The sequence below is a fragment of the Rhamphochromis longiceps genome, linkage group LG14 (assembly GCF_057381845.1).
Source record: "Rhamphochromis longiceps isolate RC_006_pf linkage group LG14, R_longiceps_female_GT1.1, whole genome shotgun sequence".
NCBI classification, from domain to species: domain Eukaryota; kingdom Metazoa; phylum Chordata; class Actinopteri; order Cichliformes; family Cichlidae; genus Rhamphochromis; species Rhamphochromis longiceps.
In genome coordinates, this window is record NC_140570.1 from 27,272,433 (window position 1) to 27,285,435 (window position 13,003).

The window sequence follows — 13,003 nt, forward strand, 5'->3', positions numbered from 1 at the left end:
AGCCTCGGAAGTGGTAGGAGTATAAAAAAAGAGACCCCTCGCATCATTCGGCTCATTTTTTAAAATTCATCATGCAGTCCGAAGGGTTTTACGTGACCCTGCCTTCCAACGCCAGCAAGGGCTTATTTAAAGATAACGCCAGCGGCTGCTACACGGTGGATCTGGCCAAACCCCTCGAGCTGACCGGAGAATGGAGCGTGGGCTTATGCGAATTCATTTATCCGCGCACATGGTACAATCTACCGCCGGACGCCTCCTACTTGGAGCTGATGCGGACGACGGAGGAAGATCAGCCCCTGGTGATTTTAAAATTCGGCAGGGGAGGTCATTACGGACGCGTTAAAGATCTATTGGATCACCTGGTGCCAGCGATCCAAAAGTACGACCCGTCCTTCGAGGCTTCATTCAACAACGTCACCAAACGTCTGGATATCAAAGGAGTCGGGAGCCATAAAATAAAGGTCTTCCCTCCTCTGGCTTACATGCTGGGATTGAAAACGAACGAGTGGTGGACTCTGTCAAAGCGCTCTACTCCGTATCCGTGCGATATGAACGCGGGCGTATATAACCTGTTTCTCTACACCGACATCGTTCAGTACCAGCCGGTCGGTGACAGTTACTCACCGTTGCTCAGCGTCCTTAACGTGAAAGGCGATTACGGAGACGTGATCAGCATCAGACATAATACGGTCCATTACTTACGCGTTTCTAAAAAATACATTAAAACCATACGCGTAGAAATTAAAACGGACCGCGACAGATTCGTGGATTTTGTTTACGGGAAAACGATAGTCAAGCTGCACTTTAAACCGGCTTGACAATGGCTGCGCGTCTTCCGCAGGACCCCCACCGTTTTGTGAGGTATTATGAGGGGCAGGTGGGAGGTTCCCTTCCGGGTTTTTACGGAGCGCCCGTGATGTACGGCAGAGGGATAGGATCCATCTTCTCCAGACTGTTTCGTTTCGTGTCTCCTCTCTTCAAATCCGGGTTCGCCGTAGCTAAACCTCACCTGAAAACGGCCGCAACCAATATCGCTACAGACGCTGTGAAAAGAGTGATGGGTAAGCTGACAGAGCCTCGCCAGGAGGGGGCGGGGGGTATGATGGTCCTCTCCCGCAGGAAGAGGAAACGCCCTCCGGGCGAGCGGATTAAAAATAAAAGCGTCGGAGTAAAAAGTAAATCAGTCAAGGCTGGCAGCGGGAAGAGAAGGAAGCCCCAGAGGAGCTCTGACATATTTTAGAAGAAAATAAATAAATAAAAAATGTCTCTCTTACACAAGAAATCTGCCGAATGCACCCTTGCCGAACTGGATCTATTTTCGGCTCCCATGACCCAGCTATCCATAGAGGATAAAAAATATCAAGAATGTCAGCCCCTCTCTGCTTTGAACGACAACTCACCCATTGAATTTTTCATCCCCGGAGACGGGGAAAAGTATCTCGATCTGAACGACACCATGCTCCATCTGAGAGTGAAAATTACGGAAAGGGACGGGAGCAACATCCCACCCGACGCGGGGGTAGCCCTCATCAATTATCCTCTCAACACAATTTTCAGTCAGTGCGACGTTATTCTGGGGGATCGATTGATTTCGCAGTCCAGCGCCACCCATCCTTACAGGGCCATGATCGAGACGCTGCTCAACTTTTCAGAAGACACTCTAAAGAGTCAATTCAGCGCCGGTCTGTTTTACAAAGACACTGCCGGAGACATGGATTCTATAGTTATAAGCAACGGGCCGAACAGAGGGATAAAACAGAGAGCCGTTTTCACGGCCGAGTCGCGAGAAGTGGACCTGCTGGGTCCCCTCCACGCAGATATTTTCTTCTGCGAGAGGCTCCTGCTGAACTCTGTGGATTTGAGAATTAAATTGATACGCAACAGCGATGCCTTCAGTCTGATGGGAACTCGGGATTCGCAGTTTGCTCTGAAAATAACTTCGGCCTCTCTGTTTGTTAAAAAGGTCACTGTCTCGCCGGCCGTCAGGCTGGGGCACGCCGCGGCCCTGATGAAAGGAAACGCCCTCTATCCTCTTTCGCGCGTTTCTGTGAAAACCTACTCCATCCCTGAAAATTCCAGGATCTGCAACCAGGAGAATCTCTTTCTGGGAGCCATGCCCAAATACGTGGTCCTGGGCATGGTTCATCACGACGCCTTCACCGGGAGGAGGGATCTGTCGCCTTTCAACTTTAGACACAACGATGTGGAGTATCTGGCGTTGTGTCAGGACGGCAGGCAGGTGCCCGCCAAAGCTTTCCAGCCACAGTTTGACCGCGGAAATTCGGTCAGGGAGTTTTATCACATGTTTTCCGCCACGGGGAGACACCTCAAAGATTTACCTCTGAGCATCGATCGCCGGGAATTTAACGAAGGGTACGCCCTTTTTGCCTTTAATCTGGAACCCAGCGAGGATGCTGACGCCCTGTCTCCCGTCTCCAACGGGAATTTGAGGCTGGAGATGAGATTCAGAGTTCCTCTACCTCAGACCACCACTCTCATAGTGTATGCTTGCTACGACTCAATTCTGGAGATTGACTCTAAAAGACAGGTGCTGGTGGATTATTACTAAAATATACACACATGGATAACCTTCAGCTGGAGCACATTCTACATCGCGCCTTGGGAGACGTTTTCTGCGGGGTTTGGGCCTCGGACCAGCTGGCCTTTTTGAGGCGCGACTTTAAACCCCCCGTCTACTTTATAGTAAACACTCACCCCTCGCACTTGAGGGGAGAACACTGGCTGGCTCTGACTCTGGAAAAGGACGGTTCCTCCACTTTTTTTGACTCTTACGGATTCCCTCCCGACTTTGCTCACTATCCCTCGGTCATCTCAGAGTTTCTGGAAGACCGCTCTGACAAAATACTCTATCACGATCGTCAACTTCAGCACCCTATGTCTGTCGTTTGCGGGCAACATTGCATTTTTTATCTATGTCACAAGGCTCAGGGGTTATCCGTCGGTAAAATACTTTCTCTGTACTATAACGATGTGTTTAAAAATGATGACATGGTGTCTGACTTTCTGAAAGGACGCTGCCCCGCTCGCTCTCGCAGAGGTCATCACGTGGCGTGCTCCTTACAAAAGTTTAAAGATGTGTGTATCGAATAAAGAAACGTAAACAAAAAAAAGTTTGTTGCAGCGTTTTTTTTTTATTTCATTTGTAAACAAAAAAACAATTGATTTTTACATAGAGGTCCAGGTCGGGGAAAGCGTTATTTTGACCCGAGAAGGTTTTCTCCCCCTTCGCGCAGGTGTCTGTCCTCCCTCCTCCTCCTCCTCCTCCACAGATTTAAGACGCGCATACTGGTCGCGAGCTCTACGGTTATGTATTGAGGATGAGGGTATGTTTGTTTCGACCAAAGTAGTTAAAAACGCGTTCCATCCTTTCGGTCGCGTTTGGTTTTTACTTTTAAAAGAGAGGGAGAGGTTTTTAAATAGATCGATCATGTGCGAACCCCGCACCGCATCCCCCTTGTAAACAAATTCACCCCTCTTTGTCCATCCTCCTCCACCCTCAGGTAATTTCTGCATAATGTAGCGGGCGTTTTTGCGATCTCGAGGGGGTAAGGATTTTAATACTTCTTCCATCATTTCATCATCCTCCTCTCTGGGCCGCTGCACTTGTTGCTGCACCTGCTGATGCACCTGCTGCTGTTGCACCTGCTGCTGTTGCACCTGCTGCTGCGCCTCCTCTGGCGGGAGGTGGAAAGTCACCCTACTCTCCTCGTCCCGGTCCTGTTTAGAGAGTGTGAGATATCTCCGCAGCAGAGACTCGTATCTTTTGATTTTTTCATACGAATTTAGCCGCGGATCCTCCAGTATGGCTTTCATCTTTTCGTCCAAATCGTCTTTGGCAGTTTCTCTGACGGTAGGCTCGGTGGGTCGGGTCAGTTTTTTCAACTCGTGAGAGGGAACGAGAATCATTTTTTTAAACATCTCAGCGTTTTTGAAATATTCCTCCCAGCAGGTTCCCCAGAATGGGTACGGCTGCGGACAGCAGAGGGAAAAGAAACCCGCCCGTTTGTTTCTTTAAAACTTGACGCTTACGGTTTAAACTCGTTTTCTTGTCGGCCAGCAGCCTGATGATCTTTTTCTGGCGTTTCAGTTTTTGGTATTGAGGAGCGGAAAGAGGTATGTTTCCCTTTAAAAGATTTAAAGCTATCTCGCACAGCGCTTGGAGGAAATCCGGGGAGCTGTGAGCGAGAATGTCTTTGCGTTTCTGCGGCGACGCGTGGTACAGAGCTTGCAGTAAGACTGCGTTTCTTTTTATACGCTGAGACATGGCTACTTGGGTTTAGGCAGGTAAATGACGGGGTACTGCCCCGGAAGCAGACCGGCGCGCACTCTGTAGCGTTCTGGGCACGAAGGAGTGAGATCGAGGATTAAATACCCGTGGGGCTCCTCGGTGGCGTCTTTGAAACTGTCTGAGAAAAATGTTTTTTGCGAAGGGAAAATCTGACGGGCCAAAATCTCAATCTGCAGCTTGTCTCTGGGGATTTTTAAACAACACCATATAATTGGAGTTTAAGCTGATGGTGCGGCTGTATTTACCTTGATGGAAAACGTTCTGGGTCAGCATCATAACCGAGACGTTTTTATGGTGGCGGTATTGAGTGAAAATTTTAACCACTTCCTGGTGATCCGAGGCCTGAAAGATGACGTCATCCAGCACCACCAGAACGTCTCGGAAATCTTCAAAAGAATCAGGCAGCCCTTCGATAAATTTAATGTTTTTATTGGTCTTTGAAAGCTCCTCATACATGGGTTGAAAAGAAGTATAAATCCACACAATATTCGCGGGCACAGTATCCATGACGCGTTCACAGTTTTCCAAAACACACTTTACAAAATGAGTTTTCCCACACCCGCTAGGACCCACAACTAGACAGGAAAAAGGCACTTTCAGTCTGTGATCAAAATCAGTTTCCTCCATTCTTTTTTAGAAGAAAACAAAAACACTAGTACCCGAAAGGCAGAGTTGTACCGTCTGGAAAGAGACGTCTCTTGTCGTAAACCACGCGAAACTTTTTCTGAAATGTTCTGTTTTTGAGCACAAAGCCTCTCTTATCCCTCTGAATTCCGTTCTGAGGGGTCTGGAGCTCCGCCTCTTTCATACCAGAAAGGTAACTTTCCACCAACCCGCTCATACTGTCGAAATTGACGCGTTCGCAACATTCTCTCGTCTGCGTTATTCCTTTCATTTTTACCACCATTTTCTTTTTGTTTCTGGTCCGGTAGGCGTAACTCTTTGGACCCGCGGAGACAAATTCCTGGATGGTGTCCCCGTCTAATTCGTCCGTGAGATCCCCTAGATAGTTACCCAGCTCTAAAGGTTCCTCCCCCTCTTTCACTACGTAGATCAGAGAGTCGGTGTCGGTGTACAGAACGCTGCGCTGCAATTTTTCTAAATACTCGTAGAGTTTTAGGCGGGCGTAGGCTGTAGTGAAAGCGGCGATAAAAACGTTATTGGTAGCGCCGGGAGGTATCACGCACTGCTCGTTATAGCTCCACTGAATTAAAGCCACTTCCTGTTTTTTGGTCTTTAAAAAAGAGACGTGTTTAAAGACGTACTGTCCTGAAAAGACGTAGTTAAAAAACTGACTCGGCTTTCTGACCAGAGCGGTCTGAGTCATGTTGGCTCTCTGAGCAAACTTTCCCCAGAAACTGTTGAGACACAATTTCGAAACTTGTCTTTTGGCCGGATTCACCTCTATTTTTGACGGGTCTAAACGTATGCCCTGATGCCTGTGGTACTCTTCCACGTATTTGTTCCTCTCATCCTCGTCGCGAGCTTCCGGAGGATAACCGGAGGCTTCCTGTTTGCCTTTGAGAAAAGTGTTAATATAGCCGGCGAAAATATCGCTGCTGCTACTATCAAAGTGCCAGACCTCTGTGATTTTAACCACTCTGTAACCTATTTCTAAGGCTTTGTTAAACTCGACGGTGACCCAGACCCCGGTGAGAGCTCTAGCCTCGTCGTCGTGAAGGCACGGACCGCTTTGTTGATTGGTCTCGGCGCAGGTGCGACAGAGGGAGAATATTAATTTACCTCCGGGGGTTTTGTACGGTAGAACGGGGAAATAGAGCCCGCGCGGCGGGTAAACGGTGGCTCTGATCAGCCCGAAATAACTGCGAGGGTCTGCAAAATTCTCTCTGATGATTTGGGGGTGATGCAGAGGGTAAGTGCGCTTGGCGTTGACGTAAGGGTACAGGGATGTGACGTCTACGTAATACACATTTTCTCCTGGCGAGGCGCTGTAACGCAGTCTCAAGGCCGAAGTGCGGCCTCCGTAAAGCCCCGAGCGAGGAGACAGAGGTTCCGGGACTTCGTAGTTCCGCATAAAATTTATAACCTCCTCGTTCGATTTTTTCATCTCGTTCCATTCGTGCTCCCACAGAGTGACCGTGCGGACTCTGTAAACGTTTCTCAGCTCCCGGAGCCTCGCCTCGGCAGAGGCGTGCAGGTCCCCGTAAGGAGCGCGGGTCAAAGGGCAGATTTCCTCAGGCCTGTAGCATTTTGGACAGCCGTGATAAAAGCATCCCAGAAATTCCCACACCCACTTTTCCCCGTTAATCAGCGCGTATCCGTCGACAAAGTACGGGCCTATTTTTTTCTCTCCGCCGGTTGTGAGAGCGTGTTGAACGGGAATTTTCTGAGAGTGAGCTACCCACTCCAGCCACTGAATGGACGCGTGCGAATAGGCTTTGAACCTGCGCCCGTAGTTGTCGGGCGAGGGGATGGCCAGACTGTTTTCGGGTAGGAAATTGGTGAGAAACACTTTCATGCAGGCTGAAGCTATAGTGACGCAGCTGAAAGGGTCTACTTTAGTTTCGCCTATAAACCCGTCTCTGAACTTTACGCACGCCTCTCTCAGAATATTAACGTCGTTTCGGCAGTAATACAGGGATTCTTTTTCAAAGTTAAACACTCCCCGGGAGGCCTCGCAGTGCCATCGCAAAAACTCTGCCCTTTCGGCTGGTGACATGCGCTCCACCCCGTAATCTGAAGGAGGAGGGTACGGACCCGAGTATTTTAAGCGGTCCCGCGAGCTGAATTTGTGAGGAAAAAATCCCTTGGATTTGTCCTCGAAGCCTAAAGCTTTGGGCATAGCGCTGAGACGCATGGTGAGAAAAGAAAGCGAGTCTATGAATTTGAGAAGGAAATCGGATTCTGTGAAACATATAATTTTACTGCCTTGCATGATGAGAGAGGGCGTCATCCCACCCCCCACCAGGTGGCTTAGAATTAAATAGCTGTCAAACCCTTTCGCGTTGTGCGCAACGAACGTGGTCTCTCTATATTTTTTCCTTCTGTATCTTTGGAGAAACTTTTCAACACAGTCTACACCGTAAGCGTGCCACTCTTCTCCTTCTAGAGATTTTGTGCACACTAGGTAAGGGACGTGCGCCCCCTCCCTGTCTGGGAAGGTTTCAAAGTCATAAAAGATTATGGAAGCGTTATCAGAGTTTTCATGTTTCAAAGGTTGGATGTAACACAGGTGTTGATCGTCGTCGGGAGGAAGCTCCGCGCGACAGATTTTACATCTGGCGGCTGTGCACCTGTGCATTCCGCGACGGGAGAGGTGCTTGCAGTCCGGACATTTATACAATTGTTGACAAACGCTGAGGTCTGAACCGGAGTGAATTCTAGGTTGTTTGTGCTTTAAATAACACGCACGTGTGCGACATGATCTGTTACAATCCGTACAGATTACAGAGTCCAGAAAGTGAGAGGGGCATGCGGGGTCAAAACAGAGGTTGCAGCGGTTTTGGCAAAAGTGTTCTTCTCTTTTATAATACCCGCGGTGACATTCGTCGCAAATGTACTGAATTCCTAAAAATGTTTTTAGATTTTTTATCCCGTAATAGTGATGGTGGAATAAGAATAAGTACAGCGGGTGAGGCGTGTTCGGGTAGTCTGTTTCGATTAATGAAAGAGTTCTGTCCTCGGGCGGGCGGTAAAACACGACGATTTTACGTTTTAGTATTTGTTCGAATTTACCTATGTCTGTGAGAGTTACCTGAGTGCGATCGCTCAACCCCGCTAAACGCTGCAGCTCTCTGCCGCGTTCCAGGGCCTGTTTATCTGTGAAATGAGGTTGAGTGAGGTGAATCAGGTTGATGGCAAAACACAGATTATCGTTTTTGTTTTTTACCACGTACAGACAGCGTCGCTTTTTGACTAGAATTTCATCGTCTAACATTTTGTGAATCTTTTTACGCGGGTCATTACTGCCACCGCCTCTAGGATTTCTAATTACTTGCACAACAATTTCTAGGGGAGAGCCTGCGACGATCGCTCCGTTTGATTGTATCAACCTGGCTAGCAGGTCCTCAAAAACCGGTACAATGTTTTCAGCGCTTTCGTCATCGACGTTAAAAACAGAGTGATTTCGCGCGTGCTCGCTGATGATCTCCAGTTGAACCCGGTCGTTACGACTAACTTCCGGTCTGACCCTATCCGCTAGATCTACAAAATTATCCCTGACGTTGAGGTAAAATTGAGCGAGGTCGCTCGCTTCATCCGGAGAGGGAATGTTAAATACTCGCCTTATTTCGAAATTATTAAAATGTTCGCGGCGAGTCACCGCATCGTTCTGTACCCGAGATCCTCCTCCTCCTTGTTGATGCTCCGCAGGCCGGTCCTCCTCCTCCTCCTCCTCCCTGGGCTGCTGTTGATGATGCTGCTCCACCTGCTGCTGCACCTGCCCCTGCTGCCGGTCGTAGAGCTGAAGAGCATTTTCTATCGGCTGCAGAGGGTCAAAGTTCAGTAGACCGGCAAGCCGTTCGTTTTCAATGTTTTGAAGGAGGACCTGCAATGCGTTTTCTAAAGGTTGTAGTGGGTCGTTTGGTGGTGGTGGGGCTATATTGTTTTCTAACGGTGGGGCTAAATGTTCATGGTTTCTGTTTAATTCTGCCACGGCTTCCAACAAAGCCTCAGGAATGCTGTGTTCTTCCGACATGATTTTCTTTATTTCTTAATTCACTGACTTTTACATGCTTTTACTTTACAGGTCCTTGTGTCTGTATATCGATGCATATGTGCGAACTGTTGCGACGTACATGAAAGCGAGTTTTTCAAGGATTCTCTTCTTATGAAGCATCCGTCGAGCTGTAAGAAAAGACGGACAGAATGTATTTTTTAAACCTTACATTTTTTATAGAGCAGAGAAGTTTAATAGGTTCGATTCATCCCCCCGTCAATTACCTCTCAGTCTTCCGAGAGGAGCTCTCCTGAGAGGAGGCGATCTGGACGGTTCCTCCTCAACCTGATTTTCTTCCGTCTGATTTTCTGTATCGGTCTCTGTCGGGGAAAATAAAACAGAAGAGATTTAAGAAAACAATCTCATCCTTCCTATTTTTTTTGAGAATGAAAAAAAACGTTTTATTTACCTCGCTCCTCCGCCCGATTGTCTGTAGCGGCGGGGGATTGGTTAGGTAAATCCGCAATCTCGGCTGCCGAGAAATAAAACAGAAGAGATTTAAGAAAACAACCTCCTCCTCCCTATTTTTCGAGAATGAAAAAACTTTTTATTTACCTCGCTCCTCCGCGCGATTGTCTGTAGCGGAGGGGGCTTGAATAGGTATATCCGCAATCTCGGCTGCCGAGAAATAAAACAAAAAAGAGAAAGATTTAATAAATAAAAAACTTTCTAGCACTCTTTATACCACTCCAAGTCGGGAGGGGCGGTATAGCACACTCTGATTACTCCGCCACATCCTGATATTTATCGAAATGACGGATATTGCATCATATTGTTTACCTTTTGGTTTAAAAGGTATTTTCCTGCAGTTCTCCCGGTATGCGTTGACGAAAATAACGTCGTCGTCTTCTTCTTCTTCTTCTTCTTCTTCTTCTTCTTCTTCTTCTTCTTCTTCGCTGCGGCGGGGTCTGTATATTCTCGGTTACCTCTGTCGAGAAATAAAGCAAAACTTTTTAAAAATCTGCTCCGGGTCGGGAGGGGCGGTATAGCACACTCGGATTACTCCGTCACATCCTGTTATTCAACAAAATGGCTGATAATGCATCATATTGTTTACCTTCGATTTTAAAACTTTTTTCTCCGCGGTTCTCCCGGTATGCGGAGACGAAAATAGTGCCGTCTTCTCTTCCACGCGGCGGCGGCGGAGGTTCTGCGGGGGATATGGCTTCTAATTCGCCGCGGAAAACGGCCGGATTTCTGCTGTTACTCACTGCATTATCGATTGTTTCTGTAAGTATCAGAGCATGGTTAAATCAAGTCTATCTAAACTTATTTAAAAAATGGTATATACTTATTTAAACGTACCGTAGTCCACTTGCGTGAAATCATTGATGTAGAAATCTAAAAGAAAGTAATCAAATTATTGACATCTCTGTTGATATATAATTTAAAGTCGTAAAGAAAAAAAACTTACCGGGGTGAGGTATGAACAGATCTGGCGAGATGGCCCTCTGATCGGCGTCGTTGTTTGAACGGAATGCTGACATAATATTCACGGATTCTTCCTCGCGATTGGTAGAACTGTCACAGATAGCGACTCCCCTTCCGCTTCTTCTCTCATTTTATCCTAGTCTAGCGAAGCATCTGTTTTTCGCATCTTTCTCTTGACAATACCGGTAGTTAGAGTGGGCTGTTTTTTTTCGATTGGCTTCTTGCGAACGCCGTCTGTTTTCCCCCATTCCGCAACGGTAAAATATGGCTTTGAGACGGGTATTTGTTTTACCAAATGGACAATTGCTGTCTGACCTTGTTCTTGCTGTTGACAAAACTCGGCTCATGGTTGACTCTTTCCCACAGAGGGGAATAAACTTATTCGAATATTAGCTTTTTTTCCTCGCTAAGACTAGTTTTATGGGGAGATGTAAGAAACAGGGTTACAAGCAATGATAATATCGGATGTTGACTCCTCAGCGTCATCATTTTCTATCTATTGAGAAAACTTATTGTAAAAAGTAATGAAGAAAAAAACTCCTCCTTGCCCCGCGGGGTGGGTGTGTGTGTGTGTGTGTGTGTGTGTGTGTGTGTGTGTGTGTGTGTGTGTGTGTGTGCCTTCTGTTTTCTGCAACGGTAAAATACGACTTTGAGACGGATATTTGTTTTACCAAATGGACAATTGCTGTTGACAAAACTCGGCTCATGGTTGACTCTTTCCCACAGAGGGGGGTGCTTTAATAAACTTATTCGAATATGAGCTTTTTTTTCCACTAAGACTAGTTTTATGGGGAGATGTAAGAAACCGGGTTACAAGCAATGATAATATCGGATGTTGACTCCTCAGCGGATCAACATTTTCTATATATTGAGAAAACTTATTGTTAAAGTATTGAAGAAAAAACTCTCTACTTTGGTCTGACAAGGAGCAGGTTGCGTAAAACCTACCTCATATAGATGTTTTAATAATAATAATAATAATATTTTTTTGGAGGGCGTGTTATAGGATATAAGCATTGAGAAAAAAAAAAACCTGATATCTGCCGTCTCACTCCTCCTTGGCCTGCGTGTGTGTGTGTGTGTGTGTGTGTGTGTGTGTGTGTGTGTGTGTGTGTGTGTGTGTGTGTGTGTGTGTGCCTTCTTGCGAACGCCGTCTGTTTTCTGCAACGGTAAAATACGGCTTTGAGACGGATATTTGTTTTGCCAAATGGACAATTGCTGTTGACAAAACTCTCATGGTTGACTCTTTCCCACAGAGGTGTGTGTGTGTGTGTGTGTGTGTGTGTGTGTGTGTGTGTGTGTGTGTGTGTGTGTGTGTGTGTGTGAAACAAGATCGCCTGTCGCTGGTTTGTTTTTTCAGTCTCTTGTAAAAAAGGACTCTCAAAAGGAAAAGTAGTATTCACTAAGCGATATTTATTCAATTTTTTTTTACACATAGGCAGCCTGTAGGTTACAAGCGGATAGAAAGTTCTTCTTTTCATCACAAGCTATGGTGTATCTTAAAGGTTTTTTACAGCGTCTGTATTATAGGAAAATAAAATACTATTGAAATCTCTACAGGAAGTCACTCTTTATTTCCATTACAAACGCCGGTGCAGCTTAAGAAAGTAAAATTACATCCGCTCTGTCTCTCTATACATCACAGAATCATCTGCTGCATCACCGTTGTGCTTAGGGAACATGATGCAACAGGTCTGAAAATGACTAGACACTTCCGGAGTATTTCCGGTAGGGTCATAAGGTCCGGATCGATGCCTTCCATAGTAAATATGCTGTATTTGAATATATCATATTCAAAACCTTCTTCTTTGGGAGAGCAGATCTCATCGGACACAGGACCGCTGCGGGGCTGCAGAAGGAAATCCATCTTGTGTCTGTGCCTTAGAAATTGTGATGGACTCCTCTCTCTGCTTTTTTATTCCCCTCCAACAGATGGCGCGCTTCTGGAGGTTTCCCCCTCTCTAAAAACTTTTTTTCCCAACAACAGATGACGCGCTTCCGGAGGTTTTCCCCCTCCCTCTAAAAACTTTTTTTTCCCCCAACAACAGATGACGCGCTTCCGGGGGTTCACCCCTCCTTTCTCGGGGTGCAATTCGTTACGGTTAGCAACAGATGGCGCGCTTCCGGGGTCCGCCCCCCTTTCTCAGGATACGATTCGTCACGCGGGGGGTTTCCCACCCCCCTTTCTCCGGATACGATTCGTCACGCGGGGGTTTCCCACGGAGGGGAGGGGCGGGGGGTCAAAAGGTCGTGATTAGGGCCATCAATCACTTCGGATCAAATTTTGTCATAAGCTGTATGGGATTAACTCTCTGCCATGTAGTAAAAGTAAACCAAGCCGAGGTAACTTCTGTTTTACCCACATTCTCTGATGATATCACATTCCAAATAGAAAATATTCATTGATGTGAATGGTAGCATTTAACAGGAATCTTATATCTAAACATGGCTGTATAGGATGTCTGCCACTACATTCGAGTAACAGATCAGACAGATGTCTACTCTTTGATTTTTTTTTTTTCCTGTGTTGATTCTGCACAATACTTACATTCTGGTCAACATTATTGTACCTTTGACTCTGGTTT

General features: G+C 46.6%; 2 protein-coding genes across 2 annotated transcripts; one reads left to right on the forward strand and one right to left on the reverse strand.

Annotated features, from left to right (window-relative positions):
• Window positions 1-1,305: 1,305 nt before the first annotated feature.
• LOC146654242 (uncharacterized protein F54H12.2-like) lies at window positions 1,306-2,595 on the forward strand. Its single transcript, XM_085380956.1, has one exon. The coding sequence runs from the start codon at window positions 1,328-1,330 to the stop codon at window positions 2,567-2,569; it is 1,242 nt and encodes a 413-aa protein (XP_085237082.1). The 5' UTR covers window positions 1,306-1,327; the 3' UTR covers window positions 2,570-2,595.
• Window positions 2,596-8,889: 6,294 nt separating this feature from the next.
• Window positions 8,890-10,611, reverse strand: LOC146654243 (uncharacterized). The gene is made up of 9 exons (XM_085380401.1): window positions 10,402-10,611; window positions 10,293-10,328; window positions 10,045-10,215; window positions 9,880-9,915; window positions 9,768-9,845; window positions 9,543-9,605; window positions 9,397-9,459; window positions 9,212-9,307; window positions 8,890-9,115 (listed from the first exon to the last, which is right to left on the reverse strand). The coding sequence occupies exons 1-9, from the start codon at window positions 10,472-10,474 to the stop codon at window positions 9,012-9,014; spliced, it is 720 nt and encodes a 239-aa protein (XP_085236527.1). The 5' UTR covers window positions 10,475-10,611; the 3' UTR covers window positions 8,890-9,011.
• Between the last annotated feature and the right edge of the window lie 2,392 nt (window positions 10,612-13,003).